Raw genomic sequence first — 21,164 nt, forward strand, 5'->3', positions numbered from 1 at the left:
TCCTATGTTAGCAATGTCGTTCTCTGAGCGTTAGTTATAGTTCCCGCCAAAAATCGATAATAAGATTATTTCCGTTTTAGCGGATTTAAAACATCGGTGACCCCCCTTTTTTATTTATGCTTTTAAAATCTCCCCTGAAGCTGCAGCTTATGCAGAAGTTTGAAGGAAAAAACATTAGTAGATTTTTTTTATTTCAAGAAAAATCTATAATAAATAGAAATTAAAAATGGCGGGAAATGTTCAAAGGCCTTGAAAAATAAAGAAACTGAGAAAAATAAATGTGTATAAGGTAAAAGTTACAATTGAATGTTTTAGTTATACCAGTGAAAGATCGTTTTTCAATAATTTCGCCTTCAATTAGCAACTTAAAGCGCTACTTCTATATTTCGGTATAACGCGATTCTTTACTTTTTGATGACGTCATATCTCGAAAACAACATCGGTGACCCCAATTGTTTTTTCGCCTAAAATGTTGTAATAAGTATGATCTGTCTGCATGCAAAATTTCAATGAATTATTATTAGTAGTATAAATAGTGTGATTTCCCTTTAATTAAGGGGCCAGCTGAAGAACACCTCCGGGTGCGGGAATTTCTCGCTGCACAAGTTGAAGACATGTTGGTGACCTTCTGTTGTTGTCTGTTCTATAGCCGGGTTGTTGCCTCCTTGACACATTCCCCATGTTTTCCGTTCTCAATTTTATTATCGATATATATCATCAGTGGTTTATGTCGAGCATAAAATCATTGATCACACCAAGTAGTTTAACTTCATCATCGCATTTGATATTGTTTGCATTTAAATGAAGACTATCATGTTGTTTTTATGTGTTTTACTACCAATCGCTATTGCTTGAATTTTTCTGGATTATTCTGCATTTTATTGAGTGATAACCATGAAATTAGTGAGCCCCTCAGGTCTTTCTCGAAGGATATATAATAACTAATGCCAAATAAGAATCAGATTTTGAAAGGATATTGTTATGTGCATAATTATACAAGTTATAGTTTCTAACAAAGAAAAAATATCGTTTATAAAAATATTGAATAAAACTGGGCCTATAATAAAAAATATTGCCAAATGACATTAACGGTCATTTTTTGTGCATGACGATAAAATGCACACTTTCTTTTAGACGATGAAAAATCGATTGATTTTGACGAATCACATGATTTTTTTTCAAAAAATAACAGTAACAATAATTATTTGAGACCTCTGACGAATCACGATAAGAATATTTTGACGAAGCACGGTAAAATTTTAACCAAATTGTTGCTAACAATAGCAGAATAAACCCGGTTTGACGCATGACGGTAAAAGGCATTGATACCCTCATCCAGTGACAGCCAAGCAGGGTCTTTCTCGAATGATATATAATAACTAATGTCAAATAAGAATCAGATTTTGAAAGGATATTGTTATGTGCATAATTATACAAGTTATAGTTTTTAACAAAGAAAAAATATCGTTTATAAAAATATTGAATAAAACTGGGCCTATTATAAAAAATATTGCCAAATGACATTAACGGTAATTTTTTGTGCATGACGATAAAATGCACACTTTCTTTTAGACGATGAAAAATCGATTGATTTTGACGAATCACATGATTTTTTTTCAAAAAATAACAGTAACAATAATTATTTGAGACCTCTGACTAATCACGATAAAAATATTTTGACGAAGCACGGTAAAATTTTAACCAAATTGTTGCTAACAATAGCAGAATAAACCCGGTTTGACGCATGACGGTAAAAGGCATTGATACCCTCATCCAGTGACAGCCAAGCAGGAACCTGTAATAAGCAAGTTAAACGAACAAATTCGATATACAGCTTGTTATGCGGTATTTTTTTATGCTCATTGTCGAAGGACCTAATCACGGTTATCTCTTAGTGATAACTTCTACGCCAAAATTATTTGATCTTTGGTGGAGTGTTGTCTCATTTGCAATCTGGTTTGTGCTAACCAATTTTTAATTAACGTACGTGGAGCGTTTGTCTTCTTTCGGACAGCGTTTCGGTGTACTAGCCGACTATAAAGTCCTAACAATAGGCTAATATAGAGGAGTAAAAAGTATGCATACATCCTTTCTTTCTTTTCTGTACCCAGTCTTTTTTCTCTCTCTTTTTTTTTGTACACACAAAGCCTGATACTAATTATTTTTTGCTAAATAAAAGGACTATTTCGATTTATACAAATATTTTTGAATTTATTTACACACACAATTTGGCTTATCAAACTGTTTAATTGGCTGATGATTTACCAGGACAACGTTCAGTGCTGCCGCGCACTGCCGATTGATTGGCCTAGCTTTTCGTTCTATTTATTTTTATCTTTTATTTTTATTTTTATTCATCAATTCATTTATTTGTTTATTTTATCTCTCATTTTTTTCTCATTTTACTTTTTATTAATATTAGATATTTTAATTTGTGTCACTCAAAATCATATCAATTACCTTAAGATAAAACTAAATTATTTAAATGCCGAAAAAAGTCGCAAGCCAGGGCCGACCGTACAGGACCCTCATGCATGGGATCGAGTCAAGGTGGTTTAAATAATTCTTTATTTGCAAAAACAGACAAAAACCAATTTTGGTTATGGCAAATACATTGACAAACAAACATGATCAAACATAATGAAAACTCGACAATATTATAAGAGATATATGATAAAAACAGTTATTGTTCTCCTTTCCTCAGTTCTAATGACTCTTTAATAAAAGAAACAACTGCTTTTACGTCATTTGGTGTTGATGGATTTAGTATAATCACGAGTTTATCAGTAAAATTAAGTGTATTAAAATTCACATATGTTTGTATATTTTAGAAAGATTTCTCTTTTATTTTCATTTATTTTACAGTTAAAGAAAAAATGAAATTCATCGTCTAAGATATTACATATTTTACATTTTCTTTTTTAAAAACACCCTCGTCGGCGTGGTCATTGGCAATACGATGACGTGGTATACATTTTGTTTAAAAATGTTTGAAAGCATATTATAAGAGCTATCTTCTCCAATTTTATCTTTAAATTAAATCGTTTAGTTTTCTTTCTATCATCCTGTGTCCCATACTCTTTATTATATTTTTGAAAAGTGAGACGTTTCGGCCACACTAAACTGTAGTAGAGATTAATGATTAAAAGATTATTTTTTTTTATAATTTTTTATTCTAAAAGCAGTCATATTCCCTTCCTTTATAACAATGAAAACCATGGACGTTTTCGACGTTATACCTACGTAGTATAGCCAAAACGATTTTAAACAAATTATGGCCGAAGCGACTTTATACAAAACTGTTTACAAAGTAAATTGCAGAAACGACTTTATAAAGTATGACCGAAACGACTTTTTACAAAGTATGGTCGAAACGACATTTAACAAAGTATGAGTCGACTGAGACGACTTTAAAATGTTTGGCCGAAACGACTTTTTACAAAGCATGTCCAAACGGACTTTATAAAGTATGGCCGAAACAACTTTTTACAAAGTATGGCCGAAACGACTTTTTACAAAGTATGGCCGAAACGATATTTTACATAGTATAGCCGAAACGACTTCTTATAAAGTATGGCCGAAACGACTTTTTACATAGTATAGCCGAAACGACTTCTTATAAAGTATGGCCGAAACGACTTTTTACAAAGTATGACCGAAACGACTCTAACAAGTTAAGCCGACACGATGATATTTCGGAAATTACCTGTTTCTTTTTTTCATTCATTTCATATGCCCCATCTACGATAGCATAGAGAGCATATGTTTTCTGGTCTGTGCGTCCATTCGTCAACCCAACCGTTATCGTAGATGGCATATGTTTTCTGGTATGTGCGTCCGTTCGTCCGCCCGTCCGTTCATTCGTCCGTCCAGCTGTCCCGCTTCAGGTTAAAGCCGGGTTTTAGTCAAGGTAGTTTTTGATGAAGTTGAAGTCCAATCGACTTGAAACTTGGTATACACGAGAGAGACCCGTTTGCGCCAAAAATGTGTCCTTTTGAGCCACACTTTGTTTCCTTCAATGCCATGTTTGCGACACCTGCACTAAAATTACATGGTATCATTTGCGCCACAAATAAAACATACGATTGCGCCATTTAGAAAAAAAAAGACTTCCCTCCTCCTTTATTCGGACTTGGAACCGGCAGTTTACACGGCAAATGTTTCCTTTTCTGAAACATACTTTCTTCTTACTGATGCTGCATGGGTACTTCCCCATTTAATGTATGCATGTATAGTAGCTTGTAACTGCACTTTAGTGTCCAAAAAGACAAACATTGAAGGATTTACTGCATAACACAGCTCATAATAATCGTCCTGTGGTATGCTTTTGCTCCATTACTGGTACGTCTTGCGATAGATATAGTTTCGGCCCATACGGATGATGGGAACAAAGCACTGTTTCATCATTATATGTGGCTAAAACATAATCAACAAAAGCTTCTATTTTTTTTCTCTTTTGGCATATCTTGTATTAAATATTCAAAGTTTTGCTTTCTCTCTGTACATGGACAGTCTAATACATTTTAAGTCATTTCTCTCCAGATGCTCATTTTCATGGTGAAATATCTTCGAACATGATAATACTTTTTAAGCCAAAAATAAGAATAAATATTAATCATGCATTGATATCTATGATAGATATAATTTTATGTACAGGTAAATTGGCGCAAAGAAGTTCCGATTATTTGCGCAATTGATACATTTGGAAAACAAAAGTTGGCGCAAATTTTACCCATGAAAAACAGTAATTGGCGCAAAAGGACTGCTGCCCTAATTTCATGGTTCTCACTAAATAAAAGTCATTTATACGAGATTAATTTGACTTTTACCAAAAAATGCATTGTAGCAAAGGGGAAGAATAATTGTGGTATCAGGCCAGAAACATGAAACTTTCGATAATTGAATTTAACAGAAAGGAAACACATAACGGACTTTGGAAAAAAGGGAGAGGGCTTTTGATACCTTTTATGAAATTCTCCAGTCATAATATCTTTTACAAAAATTCATCCTACAACAGTTTACAAGCTGCGTGTATATGCCCGCGATTTCGCGGGTGTGTTCTAGTATAATTTGAATACTTAATACTTTGAAGTTTGATTACAAAAAACACTCTTTTTATTTCAGCATGTCTAGATCAAATTAAAGATGAACTTGAAATAAACATTTATTAATTAAAAGTTACTAACAAGAACCTTATTGGCCAAAGGAGACTGCCACGGAATAGAAATTCCTTCATAATATAAGTTCCAAATGGAAACAATATCATCCTGGAATATGATTTCCACTGGAATAAATATTACAGTAAATGTTCCTAACGGAATAAATGGTATAGAACATTTGTTCCAACAGGAACAGGTATTATGATGATATTGTTTATAAAAAAGTTTCCATTTGAACTTCTGTTAGGCATGTTAGGTGGAACAAATATACGTTGACAACTACCAAATCCACATCAATTACAGAGGTAATTTCCTCCTCTCTTCGGAGCACTCCCAAAGGGCCGGATACCTTCATTTTTATTCTATTAAAAAAAAGTCTAAAATATATTTACAATGTACCTCTAACTATAGAGTTTTCCCTCCCGCCATGGTTAGTGTGTATACCAAAAAAATAGGGTTCGTGCCTGTTTGTTACTTGCGAATTTTTACGGATTTTTACGGGGACGAAAAAATTTTAGAAAAATGACTTCCGGTCACTTAGCGAAAGAGGCCCTGATTCTGCAAAAGTAAAAAACATCCAATTTCTCTGCTTGCATAGCATAATTTGCAACATTATTGCACATGCATTGCAAACTTTATTATATTAGTCCCTTTCAAATACCAATTCAACTTTACAACGACAGGGAATCATTATTTTTTGCTCAAGTTCTGTGTTGTGTTACGTAACTCGCAAATCGATATCGGATCTACAATATGGCGACCACATATTCATTTAGCTGTGTAGGTGAAAAATATTCACAGAAAACTTAAAGGTACGGACTTCTGTAACATTTTCAACACACTAAATTGATGAAAAGATGTATTATTTAGACAATGATCTTATCAGATGAAGCTGTCAACACAATATTTATCATTTATTTTGATAAAGAAAGTGTCCAGAAAATGTTTTGACCAAATGACCATTGACACCTACACACTGTCAACTTTCAGAATTGTTTAAATTCATAAGATTTCAATAGTATTTTCTCCAGTGCCTTGAAAAGCTCCGGAATTAATTGTAAAATACTTGCATAGTGATATTGTCATGGGATTTGGTTGTCATTTGGTGAAATTGGTCATGTTGGTCAAAACATTTTCAGGACACTTTTTTAACACAATAATTAATGTCAAGAAAGATAACAGTCTCCAAATACCTGAATAAAATACTAGAGACAGAGCAACAGGAACCCCACCATCAACTTTGGGTAATTTCATGTTTATCACATGTGGTACAATACAGGACTTTTCCTTGAAATTGAAGTAGAAGGCTCAATTAAAATTGTATGCGGCTGTAACATGTGTTCGGCGAAGCGGCAGTGGGTCTGGGGGCTGCTCAAGGCCTACAGAAGCTCTGGCATTAATAGAGCAAAATCCTGCATTCTCCCAATCTCCTGGCACCTAATTTCATCTTTCAAATGACCATTTTTTATGTATGATATTATAGAAAGAAAAAAAAATCTCGAAGTAATTTCATTTTTTTTTATGCTATTTTTTTTATTATCGTTACCTTATATGCTTAAAATTCATTAAGTTTTAAAGGAGTTTTATTTATATAAAAATCCGGTTTGTTAGAAATCTTAATCGATTTATTTTGCATAACTACGTGCATTTGTAAACAAATGACCCCCCTTTTCTCTCTAAAGACTGTTACTCATATTTAAATCATACAACTATTTCTCAAGCATTAACAGAAAATTGATATATCCTCTGATTTTCTCTTTTGTTTGTAAACTGTTCAATAAGTGGGATACATAAATCATTTGAAAATGTTATTTTATTTGATAACGAGTTGACAATATTCTACTTTTGCTCTTTACCTTGATTCTCTGAACACCATGTGGGCTTTGAAAAATGAACTTCAAAAGATACTATTTTCCAGATTCTGAACAATATGATCTACTACGCTTTCTTTAATTTGACTGATATTATTCCATAAGATAAGATTGTCATCCTATCTGATTGTCTTCATGTTTTAAAAGCCCAAAAAAAAGCCAACGAGTTAATGACCATCGGAACGTCTCTATTGTTATCGTTCAATGACCAACGGAATGTCTCTCTTGTTATCTTTGAAAAGAAACCATGCATTCTGACTTTAAATAGACAACCAATCAGTGACCTGAATTCATGTGAATTATATTTAGCCCAAGCTAAACACTGACTTTTCATCCTTGTTTATCGTGACCGCGACTTTGCGACAATATGTCTCTCGGCTGCCTGTAAACATTTGAAAAAGATATTTTTTTCTTTTTGAATTTGTAATTTTGCCAGTGAAGTAGCCGGCAATTGAAACAACCGTAAACGGTGGATTACTGCCGGCTACCGGCTTCTATGGAAAGCCCTGTACATCAGTGGCGGATTCAGAAATTTTCATAAGTGGGGGCCCATTGACTGCCTAAGAGGGGGCCCGCTCCATTCATGTTTCAGTGATTCCCTATATAAGCAACTAAATGTTTTCCCAAAAAGAGGGGGCCGGGGCCCCCTGCCCCCTAAATCCACCTCTGCACATAGCATGCATAGTGTTACTCATAGGAAGGAAATATTTGATGGTTGGTCTCATTCTGTGAAAAGGGACAGCAGAATGACTATGACAATTGGAGATATATCTGGAGATATCTGTCACACAGATAATATTCTCAATAAACAGTCAACCTGCAATACCCTTTCAAAGTGGGTCTCATTGTGGTCTAAGTGTGACGCAGGATTGCTGATTTTTTGTAAACAAGAAAGTCAAATTATTGTGTTGTGAAAAGGGGAATTGAAGTCTAGCGGGACACAAGAAATTACAAAAAAATGAGAATTGCTTATGTAAATATAGTGTAAGCGGGATACATGTATGTGAATCAGACAAAACAGTAAGCAGGATATGGGATTAGGACCTAGTTCTAAGTTGGAACTAGTACATATTTGTGTTTTAAGGGGCCAGCTGAAGTACGCCTCTGGCCATAGGATTTTTTCACTGTGATGAAGACGCATTAGTGGCTTTCGGCTTTTTTCTGCTATTTTGTCGGGGTTGTTGTCTCTTTGACACATTTCTCATTTCCATTCTCAATTTTATTTGCTTTCAATGATTGAGACAATACTGCATTCTTGTAAGCTCAATGACAAAGTTATATACCAAATTAACAATTAACAAGTAAAGCATTTTTTTCACACTTGCGCCTTGTTCCAAATATATTTCCCTTCTATAAAATAAGTTTGGGAACAAGAGTTAAATAAAGGTGTGATTCTGTGAGCTGCTCCAGTATGATGTAATATTTTATTGACTGTACTTTTAAAAATTGATAAGGTAATGATATAATTTTGGATGTACATATAACATATTTTCTGATTGGCTGACAGTGTTATGTGTCTCAGTTCATAGACATATAATTTTGTCATGTGACCGTGATGTCATCAATGTTTTTTCATAATTTGCTCCTGTCTAAAATGGAATTTAGAACTAAATTATAAGGAATGACTGTGATATTTTTTTCTGTCTATTCCAAATGATCCCAAATAACATAAAAAATGCTATGCACACTTTAGAATAACCCTTTATGTGCACCACATTTTTTAATGTTATTTCTTCATAGACACAAAAAATATTACAGTCATTCCTTCATTCTACATATATCTTTGTACTTATAAAACTGCAAGTTGATACTTCTGTAAATGACATAAGCTTATTAGCACTGGAAAATACGAGACACTAATTATTCATCTAACGATTTGATAATCCTACAGTATCAATCAGTAAGCCTGAAATGGGAAAGAAATTCTGAAATTTGAATAGCCTTTCTATTAGTTTTATAAGGATCTTTTTGAAAAGTGACATACATGTTTCTTGATAACAAATTACTCTGACTGAAAAGAACAATGTCTAAGGATGAAAGGTAAACTAGGTTTATAAAAGAACAATGTCTAAGGATGAAAGGTAAACTAGGTTTATAAAAGAACAATGTCTAAGGATGAAAGGTAAACTAGGTTTATAAAAGAACAATGTCTAAGGATGAAAGGTAAACTAGGTTTATAAAAGAACAATGTCTAAGGATGAAAGGTAAACTAGGTTTATAAAAGTACAATGTCTAAGGATGAAAGGTAAACTAGGTTTATAAATTTGACATTATTTTCTCAACTTGATTCCTTAATTTTAAAAAGGGGGCATCATCTGTGTGTTATGGACATTTATTTCGATATATCAGGCTATTATTTGGAATTATTCTTAATTATGGAATTTGCATTATTTCTTGTGCTTGAAACTTAATAAATCCATGTTTATTTGGTAGTATAATGTTTTGAGTGGTTCATTAACACCTCCCATACATTGTATTTTGTAAAGATAGTGTTATGTGCGGCACAATACATTGTATTAAAAATGTACTGTCTTTTCTGTAATAGAAAGTGTTGTGCGCAGCACAGAACATAGTACAGAATAAACATGGAATTTATCAAATTTCAAGCACAAGAAATTATGCAAATTCCATAATCAAAAATATTTCCAAGTTGAAATAATAGCCTGTTACCATATAGCGCCTAATTTTCGCAGGTTGTAAATATAAAATTTAAAATTTAAAAGTTCACATGCAAAGGTATTGAGAAAAGTTTGAATCCACCAAAATTACTTACTTACTTACTGCCCGGTATGCCATCAAAATGATGATGACCAAAATATTTTGTATACCCTTAATTCAATGAAAATCCTGAAATTTTACACTCGCTAAAATATCTGCTATACGGTATATGTACAAAGTTTTTATGGCCCTGCAACAAAGTTGTCGGTGACATATAGTTTTACCCTTGTCCATGATTCCGAAATTCCGTAATTATGTCATTCCATCATTCCGTCATTCCACAACAAATCATTATACAGAGTTGAACTATATGTAATCAAACTATAGGAAAAAAGTAAGGGTTACTGGCAAAAATTTTAATGGCACTACACATGCTACATGACTATGATGATGATGATTAAAACCAGATGATTACGAATATCTGTATTATCAAAAATTAAAATACTTGAGGAGCACATATCCTTACAATGTATGTCTGGGATGAAAATTTCAGGGACTGGATTTTCGGCTCTCCCTTGACACCATTTGCGAGTATGGTCTTGAGAAAACGATGATAGTCCGTCGGACGGGGATGATAAATGGCTGACCCCTGTTAAGAGAGAGCCATATCTCTTGCATGTTAAAGACACCCTTGTAGATTTCGAAAAAGAGCAGGCTAATGCCGCTACAAGCTAGGCAGCACTTGCACCCGCAAAGTGGAAAGGAATTAATATAAGTTGCAAAACTTGTTTCCCAATCCACTATAAATAAATATGTTTAAACTAAACATATCCTTAACTTATATTTCATTTATTAGTGAGCCTCTTTCTTTGATTTAATTTCATCAGGAAAGCTGCATTTAATATTTCAATAAGTCTATACATGCTATATACAATGATATAAGATGACCGGCCACCCCATATTCTAATTTTCAAGAATGTACTTTTGAATTTGCAATGTAGAATCAGAGACATATATACACATGTGTATATATGTCTCTGGTAGAATATGCTTGATAAATCGTCTTTGAAATATTGATATCACCTTGTCCATAAATGAAATCAACTTCTTTCCACTGGAAAATCCCAGACACTAATTATTCTTGTAACGATTGGATAATCATGCTGTATTAATCTCTTGACTGAAACAGAGAGTTCATTGTTTAATCATACGTTTTTTGATTGAGTTAAGTCTGCCAATTGATATTTTATCGTATGTTTTTCTTTGTTGTGATGTTATGCTATTGTTTCAGAAAAAGGGAGAAGGTTTGGATCCATTAAAACGTTTAATCCTGCTGCAAATGTTTGCACCTGTCCTAAGTCAGGAATCTGATGTACAGTAGTTGTCGTTTGTTTATGTAATATATACGTGTTTCTCGTTTCTCGTTTTGTTTATATAGATTAGACCGTTGGTTTTCCCGTTTGAATGGTTTTACACTAGTAATTTTGGGGCCCTTTATAGCTTGTTGTTCGGTGTGAGCTAAGGCTCCGTGTTGAAGGCCGTACTTTAACCTATAATGGTTTACTTTTTAAATTGTTATTTGTATGGAGAGTTGTCTCATTGGCACTCACACCACATCTTCCTATTTATATCTAAGAACTTTTATAATCAGAATTAGGTATATGAGTTTAATATTAACGTATATACTATAAGTAATCTTTTTTAAAAGAGTAAAATTCATTATACATTTTGTAATTAGAGGCAAAATATTCTGTTGGAAAACAAAGATGTTTGAAGACAAAAGGGTAAACTACAGTTGTAGGTACAGCATTTTTCAAACAAGTTATTTTAATATAGTTAATTCGATCAATTTATGCTGTTTTCAATGTCAGGTGAAAAAAATAGGATGTTTTAGAAAAATGAAAAAAAGGTTGGTCTATTAGGTTTAATATGATCAGTCAAAATCCTTGAAAAATTCAATATAAAAATTGACAGTACTCCATTTTAACAAATCCCTTGAAATCATACTTGTGAATTTGAACTTGATACATTAAACAGTATTGGTAAGTGGATGGTTACAACATAAAGTTACGGTCAGCGGCTCCAGTGTTTTCCATTCGGCATTTAAGCCGGGTGTGCCGACCACCTTCTTTTGAAAGCCGACCACCTTTTTGATTTTAGGAGGTGGTGGGCTTTTTTTTCAAATTTCAGATTTTTTTCGGTTCTGTACTGTTAAAATTTGAATACTAATCGCGCCTCGCTGATTTGTTTTCATTGACAAAGATGGCGTCCAATCATCAAATTTCAATGTTTTTATTTATCAATCGGGGTACAAGAAAGGTAGATGACGATGATGATAAAGAAAATACTAGACCAAATAAGTTAAATAAAATTGATAGTAATGTTGAAGTTGTGGAAATTGAACAAAAATCAACCAAACAACAGAAAAGACACGCAAGTGAAGACAAATATGAGCAAGACTTCAAATGACTTATAGTCACAGAGGAAGGATACTACTGTTCTATGGGCCAAAAATACGGCACAAAAGCAAGAAACAGGACATAAAATTGTAAATGAAAGAAGAGAGAAAAGAGATAAATTGTTGAAAAAAATCAAATCAAAGAATTTTTGACAATTAATATGACTACGTCTATTTATGTTTGTTCAACTCCATTAAATGTGAATATTATACTAATCTTTATTTTTGTGACCCCCACATGCACCCACAGTAAATAAAAAAAAAACCAGGTGGACATTTAAAAAAAACCACCCGGTTGCAAGTGATTTTTTTAAAACACCCACCTTCCCTTAGTGAAAAAAGGAAAACACTGGGTCAGCCAGAAATAGGAGATAACTCTAGATAGTTTTTCTTTTCCGATTTTCTTGCAGTATAAGGTTCATTTTAACCAAACGGCTTATCTCAAACACCCAAATTATTATACTAAGTTGATTTTTGGAGCCGAAAGCCACCAATGGGTCTTCAACACAGAGAGAAAATCCCACCCTTGGAGGTGGGCGTCTGGGCTGGCCTAAATAAAAATGTGTACTAGTTACAATGTAAGTTAAAATGTATTGAGGATTGAGAAACACAAATGCTAAATAGTTTGAATTTATTTATTTCCTGGCTTTGTGGTGTTGTGGTAAGGAGTTCACCTCGAGTACATGTTAATGGATATTCTAACAACTCCTTGGTCAAACCGAACACTTTGAAATTGGTATACAATTTGCTTATTCTCCGCTCAGCAGTCTACAAATTGTACTTTATAGAGTAAGTGCAAAGACTGGTTGGCTTGGAGTTGGAATAATTTGTCCAGGTACAGGGAATATAAAAAAAGAGGATGTATCATTGTCAATGAGACAACTCTCCACAAGAGATCAAAATAACACAGAAATTAATAACTATATGTCACCCTACAGCCTTCAACAATGAGCAAATCCCATACTGCATAGTCAGCTATAACAGGCCCTGAAATGACAATGTAAAACAATGTCTACCTGTGGACTCTTACCTTCTGAACTAGCATGTTAAAATTCTGGCACAGCATGTCAGTCTGCTACAAAGCAGTGTTAATTTTCATTTATCATGTATTTCATACCTAATACAGTGCTTTTTACATATGTGTGATGACCAGAAGAAGACAAGCCGTGTTTGCACACCCAGTCTGATAACCATGTATCAGCCCTATGACATCACTGGTAGAAATCCATATCAGCTACCCGTGTTAATCTTCTTCATTTTTCAGAAGTATAATATATGATAAGAGATTAATAAATGGCCTTTTCCATTAGCTTTGCTCATTGTTGAAGGCCGTACGGTGACCCATAGTTGTTAATGTCTGTGCCATTTTGGTCTCGTGGACAGTTGTCACATTGGCAATCATACCACATCATCTTTTTTATATTTTCCAAATCGGCCCAGGTATCATCCCTGGACCCATATCAGCATCTAGACTTCATCATGTGCTGATATGGGAATCTTAGGATGATACCCGGGCTGATATGAAAAAGGCCATTTATTAATCTCTATGTTTCATTAACATGTTCTTTTCCTGAACACTGTAGACACATTAATTTTCGTGGGGTTTTAATTTCGTGGTTTCCATTAAATGGTAGTGATATTATATGAAGGTGGGTTTTTTAATTTCGTGCGTGGATATATTCTTCCCACGAAATAAACAAAATTAAATCCTCCACGAAAATTTCTGCTTTTACAGTATGCACTAATTTTGCAGCTAGACATGAGACCTGCACCGGGCCATCATAATCATTATGATCAAAATATTTTGTTAGTGTTTTGAATCCTTTTGCCTTTTTTTAATAGGAACAATGGTAAAGGTTCAGCAGTGGATTTACCATAGTCATGAGTGACTCATCACCCCAGAAGAAGGAAACTTTGGAAGAAAGACAGCAAGCCTTAAGGTAAGCTTTTTTTTAGTTTGCAGTTGTGTGTTCAATGTACATATGCATGTTTCTTGAGAGAGGAAACGAAACTGTCTGAGAAAGAAAGAGAAAAAATAATTTTATTTCATTGAAAGTCGGAGAGGAAATTTATAAATTTATCGTCGTTTATTTTTCATCTATGAGTTTGAATGTGCCTCAGGTATCTTTCGTCCCTCTTTTATAACAATATTGAATTTCTAACCAACTTTTTTGTTCTTAACTGTTATTGAAATGAAGACTTTGCTTTTTATCGCAATTGAGAAAAACTGTTTGTGCCAAGAAGAAGATGAATGGTTTAAATGCTTAAGTGGAGGTTGTTTTATAGTACCAGTAAAATTTGATGCATTGTTGTCAAAACACTTTATATATTATATATACATGTATAAAGTTCCGACGTTATCAGATGTTTTTAGCACATTGATTTCACCAAGAATTTAATTCATTTGAGTGGTGATCAGCTATTTTGTTTATGTGTGCAATTTTATTTTCAGAAATCAGATAAAATGTTTTGAAAAATAATGTTGAAGAGTTCCTATTAAGCTAACGCAATATACTTTAGAGATCTCTCCTGCAATGTAGGTTTAAAAAGTTGCAATTCTGATAAAATTCTGCTTGGGTTGAGCCTTCTCAACAGATATCTTTCAACAAAAGTTATTACTAATCAGAGATTTCTAAATCTCTTTTTCTTTGGTGGTCTTTGAAGAAAGTCTGCTAGTCCTTGCAATTAATTTTAGACAGACTGCTATTTCACAATTTTCAAGTACAAAAATGTAGTTATGCCCCTTTAAAGATTTGTCCGTGGGAATAATTATGTCATTGATGTACACCATATTGAATTTAGGAGGAAATTAAAAGAGATAATTTGCCATAAATTCACAATTTTGTTCGTTGGAAAATTACGTCCAAACTACATCGGAAATAATTTTTGCTATATGAGGAAAAGTTTCCATGGGAATAAGTTGACAGTAAACTTTACCATGAAAATGAAAGCAGTAATTACGTATTTCCTGGGAGATTCCCTTCTTCATGGCAGACGTTTAAATGTTGCTAATGTTTACTTCGATTATTGGAACGTAATTGATAATGACACGTTAATGTAGGTAATAGATGATTTGGTCTGAAGGGACGTTTATAAGTAAAAGAGATAGTTTTTTCATTAGCATTTGTTTCTGCTAATTATTTACAAAAATTCAGACTGGTGCATTGAACAGATATGTAATGTGTTGGACCTTGGAAGGGTATTTTTGAGAGACGAAAAAATTTAATTTGCAAAAGGCGAGATTTTTCTCTCAAGATCATATTTATTAGTAAAAGAGATACATGTAGTATTTTCGATCAACATTAGCATTGTTTCTAGTAAAAATTTAGATTTGATCTAAAGTATTAAAACTGATGCATTCAAAAGTTATATGTAATGTGTTGGAAGAGTATTTTTGAGAGACAAGAAACCAAAAAATCTAATTTGCAAAAGGCAAGATTTTTCTCTTCAGATCATATTATTCACAAATGCACTGCATGCTGCCACCAATCCCACAAAATTATAATCAAATGAAATGTAAAAAGTGTTGGTGTTAGGCTATTTTGACCTCAATATATTTATTTGTTTTTTTTGTTAAATTGTTGGGTTGCTGCTTCATTGCACTAGACTGTCCATAGACTGTCCATAGAATGTTAGCACATGCTATTATCAGTTTGTCACGAATTGCCACATATTTGCATGTATACATACGATGTATGTGTTGTAAACTCCGAAATTATTGCGTGCATTTATTATTGTGATTTTAATTTTTACCATGTTGAGAAAAATCCTGTTTAATTCATATAAAATATTTCAAAATGCGAGTTTAAATTATTCCGTTTACAACTCTGTCACATTTTTCGCAATAATAAAAACCGCACTAATTTCTGAATTTACAGTATTTTGGTGAAATTTTAATTGTTTTCAACTTTGTCTTGTTTCATTAAATTTTTGGTAGAATTTTTTTACTTGGACGGGGGTCCTCTAAATTGAAAACAATGGTCATCCTGAGTTTGGTTTGGGCATGTAGAAGGTTGTTTTTATCTTTAATAAGCACACTACTGCTTTAAATTTGAATTTAAATTGTTGTTTGTACAAAACTTTGTAATTAGAGGTCAATATTATACTTTTGAGGTACATATAGTATATTTTGAATATATTTTTATAGTACCACCCAGTTTCATATTTATTTGTCATTTAGATATAAAGAGGTGTAGAAAAAGTATTTTTTTGTAAATGGCTCAGAAAAAAAGTTCATTCATATTATTTGGGTGAATTAACAAGCAAAAACTTGATTTTAAAAGTTTTTCAAATTCTTTTACATAAATTGAACTTTCTTTTGTAATAAGAGAAGGCATTTCTTTATTCCTGGTCAGGTGCAGTATAGCGTTTGAATAGATCTTAGTTGACCAGAATACAAAAAGATTTTTATTTGTTAAGGCGTTAACGTTGCGACAACTGAATTGAAAAAAAATAAAAAGATAGTAATTCTATAACTGTCCACAATGGAGGTGTTTACTGGTATGATTTCATACATTTGAGAAATAAATAATTGGATTTTTACGGTGGTATTGGGTCACTAAGGTGACCACATGAAATGCGTGGTCAGTTTTATGATGCAATTAGAATAAATTTGTGACAATTTCTAGATTTTCAAAGTGAAGAAAATTGTCAATTAGCTATAGAATTTCTTTTGAGGAGTATAAATTTTAGAAAAACAATTAACTGAGAAACTCAAACTTTTAAAGATTAAATCTTAAATTAAAAAATTTAACGCCTGGTGTAAAGAAAAATTGGTTGAATTTTTTTAATGTTTTTTATAGTCACAATTGCCGACAAATCCTTTGATTGTTAGTTGGTTCTCTCTAAGCACGGCACAACTCCCACCATGAGGAAAACTGACCGCCTTTGATATTGGGCCAATAGTGCTGACAGTGGCATTAAACACAAACAGTCTATCAATCAATTATTTTCTTGAAAGTTTTTTGCCTTAAATTAATCTCATTTCTTTTATTAGCATGTAGTTTTTTCCCCAAAAGTTCATAATGTTGAATAGAAATAAATGCTAATTTTGAAATCAAATTAAAAGACTTTTCATTGTTGTGTAAATTTATTATGAGTTATGAGAATTTGGGAGTTAAAAAATTAATAATTCTTGATTTTAAGTAATATCTAAATTTTGTATCCAGAGTCCCTAAAGGCACCCTTTTATATGACAGCTTTGAACATATTTAAACAAACTTGATTACTTTGAATGAAATATAAATGAGTAAATTGGATGGGATTGCATGAGGTCAATAAACATTCATTTTACTTTTGGGACTTTGAGTTCAAAGTGAAATCAGGCCTCTCAGCCATTATCAGGGTAGAATTTCAACAATTACAAATTTAAGGAAATATGGTTAAACAATTAGTAGTCTGTTGAAGTCATAAGGAAGATAATATGGCCTCTTTGATTTCTATACAGAATTTTGTAATTTTGGGTATTAGGAAATTCAATGCTTCTGATCATCCTTTCTATATGTCTATGTTACAATAATGAAGTATGTCTTAAGAAAACAGAAATAATTGCATATATATATTTTATTGTGGAATCAATATAATTCTTTGGATACCAATTTTCGTGGTTTTCGTAGGTGCAGGTGAATCACGAATTCAAATTTTCTACGAATTTCACATTTTCTGTAGACTTTGTTTTCAGAGATTGTCAAAACCATGAAAATCAAATACCCACAAAAATGCAAGTTTTCCACAATCCACGAAAATTGATGCCCACGAAAATAAATGAATCCACAGAACTCTGAATAATTGGCAAAAGACACCAACTTATAAAATAGTTTGAACAAATTGAATCATTCTTGTCAGATTTTTTTTGAGTGTAAAAATTGACTACAGCAAGATTTTACGAAGCGCTGATAGACGAAAAACAGAAAGTACCAATTTTGGAGTAATCTTTATCTCAACTTAGTTCAAAGCCTTAAATCTTAATTTATTATTTTGTGTTTTTACCCTTAAAATTAGGACACCAAAAGGGTTTAAGTTCTTATTTTTAAAACAATAAATGTACCTCACTAAACTTTACTTTAATTGATTGTTATTGAAACTGAGGCTTGCACTTAAAGACTTATTATAAATAGTCAACTTGCTTGCCATAAATAAGCTAGGGCAGGTGCTAAATTTAGTATTTGTGTTAGTCATTTACTGGTCATTTTACTACTTTGGTTGTGGTGTTCTTATATTGCAGTCACCGCTGTTAAAGTAGCAGTGTACAAGAGTCAGGTAAAAGCTTAATTTTTCTACGATTTAATCGGCTACAATTCTGCATGCCATATTGCAGACACCGCTGTTTAAGTAGAAGTGTTTAAGAGCTCCTCGGTCAATTTTCAAGTATTAAATCCACAATAATTCTGCATGTTATATCGCAGTCACCTCAATGTTAAGTAGCAGTGTCCAAGTAAGCTACGGTTAATTTCTCTACTGTTTTGAATCCGCCATAATTCAGCATGTTATGATTGAAATCTCATCATCAGAATTAGTTGAAATCCTCTATGATCTGAAGGCAGATATTGACATATATATATGCCAGCTTTTCCCGTGTTTCTATTAACCTAATCCTCTTAGTTTGCAATCTTGCTTCAGCTGTGCATAAAGTGATATAGCGGTCATTACATAGTCCAACTGTTTTGGGATTTTAGATTTATCTAGATGCTTTTATAGTAATATATAAGGAGCAGTTTTGCATGGTCTTTATAATGCCCTAAGATTAGCTTAGATGAATTAGTAGTATCCAGGAGTCCATTTCACAAAAAAAACTACGACTAAGATTTATCGTAAGTACATGTATATACTGAATTGTTCATGACTTACGATCAATCTTAGTCGTAAGTTTTTTTGTTAAATCGACTCCAGTAGTTGATGTCCAGCAGTAAAGATGTCCATCTCTCTTCTTATGTTATATTCACATTTTCTATTACTACTACTATTTCTGCACCTGAGCATAGTCCACAAAAGAAAAAGGTAAAAAAAAACAAACCCAAAAACTTAGTAAGACCACAACATCATTGCACAGTAGACATATAAGGGTGAGCTAAATGCATGAGTCAAGCAAAAAACATAGACACAGGGAAACTCTTGTGTTTTGGAAAGGGTAAATTATTCCTCAGTGGACCAGTTTCCCTTTTCATTAATACAACAAATTCTGAATATCAACAGTGCTTAACCAAAAAACTATCTCAACTTGTAATAGTGCTTTAATAACCTTTGATGTCCAAAATATATGAACGACAAGATTCTTTTTTTTGGCCTGTCAGTGGTGCACAAATCAAGACAATTACACTTCTAGTGATGTTATCCATTTAACCAGAGAAATTTTTCGAAATCAGAACTGCAATAAGTTACAATTGACAATTTTTTTTCCATTAAGCTAATGGTACATGGCCATTTTTATGTTCTCTTTTAAGTGACAAAAAGGACAAAGTAGCCAATTATGTTATATCTGCTGAATCAGTATGTTTTTAGGAAATCAAGTCTCAAAATAGTTAGAAACACTATGGCTGTCATTGGTCACTTTGCACCCAGTTTATAGGTGTATTCAGGTACAACAGGTAGTGTTAGATCTGCTCAAGTTCAATAGATTTCAAAATTTGTAGATTCTTTGCTCATTGTTGAAGGCCGTACGGTGACTTATAGTTGTTTTAATATCTGTGTCATTTTGTCTCTTGTGGAGAGTTGTCTCATTGGCAATCATACCAAATCTTCTTTTTTAATATTCAAAATTGAATGTCCAGAGAGGGAATAACAATTGTAAAATGATATCTATATCAATATAAAAAAGAAGATGTGGTATGATTGCCAATTAGACAACTCTCCACAAGAGACAAAATGAAACAGATTAGGAACAACTATAGGTCACCATATGGCCTTCAACAATGTGCAAAGCCTGTACTGCAGTAGTCAACTATAAAAGGCACTGAAATCACAAATATTAAAACAATTCTAACAAGAAAACTAACTGCCTATATAATTACTGTAACCAATTATACCGAAGACTTTTTTCGGAGAATTTGAAACAATTTCCAAGTTGTCAATTGATCAGGATACTGTAAAGCAACTGATTTTTGCAGTTATTTATCTTTGTAAATTTTGTGAGTATGAAACAAACGAAGATAATCTAAACATAAATCATTGAAAATATGTAAAACTATATGGTTGTCTTAAAATTGTTAGAATTTACAGAAATAATGGGGGAAAACATTATCTTTGCAAAGACAATTTCTAAAGAAAGTATGATGAATAATAAAGAATAAAGATGTTTCTAGACAGCAATTTGATACGAGAGAATAAAAAACCTGCCAAATCCTTGTTAAAAACCTGCCATTATACATTGTTAAATAAACAACTTGAGAAAATATTTCTATCTCAATAAATTTATTTTTCAGCTGTTGTACCTAAACATTTCTTTTTCCTTTAATTCAACAATTAATGACCTGTGTCCAGGCGAGGTGACCTGACTTCAGATCGTTCTATTTTGACCCTATCATTTCAATTATGTGAGAAAAGCTAAGGAAACTTCAATAATTGCATGTACTATGACAATAGATTAAAAAGCTAGAAGGACTTCAAAGTCAAAAATGTTCTTTATGGTCAAGAAATACCCTTGTCATTTTTATAGGAATTTAAGATTTTAATAGATGGAGAAAAAATTGTCTTGTACTGTTATTTATGGTAAAGAAATACCTTTGTCATTTATAAGATTCAAGATTTTTATAAATGAAGAAAAAATTGTCTGAAACCTTAATGAGATGATAATTATATTTGTAATGGCCACATGATGGATTGAATGAAAGGGTATATCAAATATCCAAATGTAATTTGGACCTACAAATGATATTAAAACGTCATGCTGTTGTTTAAAGTTTTGTGTTTCAACTTATGTTAAAAGTTTTGTGTTTCTACAATTGTGTAAAGTTTTGAGTTTCCTACTAAGAGGTGTCCAAGTACATAGTTAAATTGTTCATAGAGCCTAAGTTTATAAAAAAT

General features: G+C 32.6%; 1 protein-coding gene across 4 annotated transcripts in view; it reads left to right on the forward strand.

The window, feature by feature from the left end:
* Positions 1-5,690: 5,690 nt before the first annotated feature.
* Positions 5,691-21,164, forward strand: part of LOC139498066 (nuclear receptor coactivator 2-like) — a 145,600-nt gene continuing 130,126 nt past the window's right edge. For all 4 annotated transcript variants that reach the window (XM_071286368.1, XM_071286369.1, XM_071286372.1 and 1 more), the window contains exons 1-2: positions 5,691-5,971; positions 13,989-14,086. In XM_071286368.1, the coding sequence (XP_071142469.1) occupies positions 14,028-14,086 (59 nt within the window). In that variant the 5' untranslated portion in view covers positions 5,691-5,971; positions 13,989-14,027. The remainder of the gene's footprint in view (positions 5,972-13,988; positions 14,087-21,164) is intronic.

Source organism: Mytilus edulis, chromosome 12, assembly GCF_963676685.1.
Source record: "Mytilus edulis chromosome 12, xbMytEdul2.2, whole genome shotgun sequence".
In the NCBI taxonomy this organism is placed as follows: domain Eukaryota; kingdom Metazoa; phylum Mollusca; class Bivalvia; order Mytilida; family Mytilidae; genus Mytilus; species Mytilus edulis.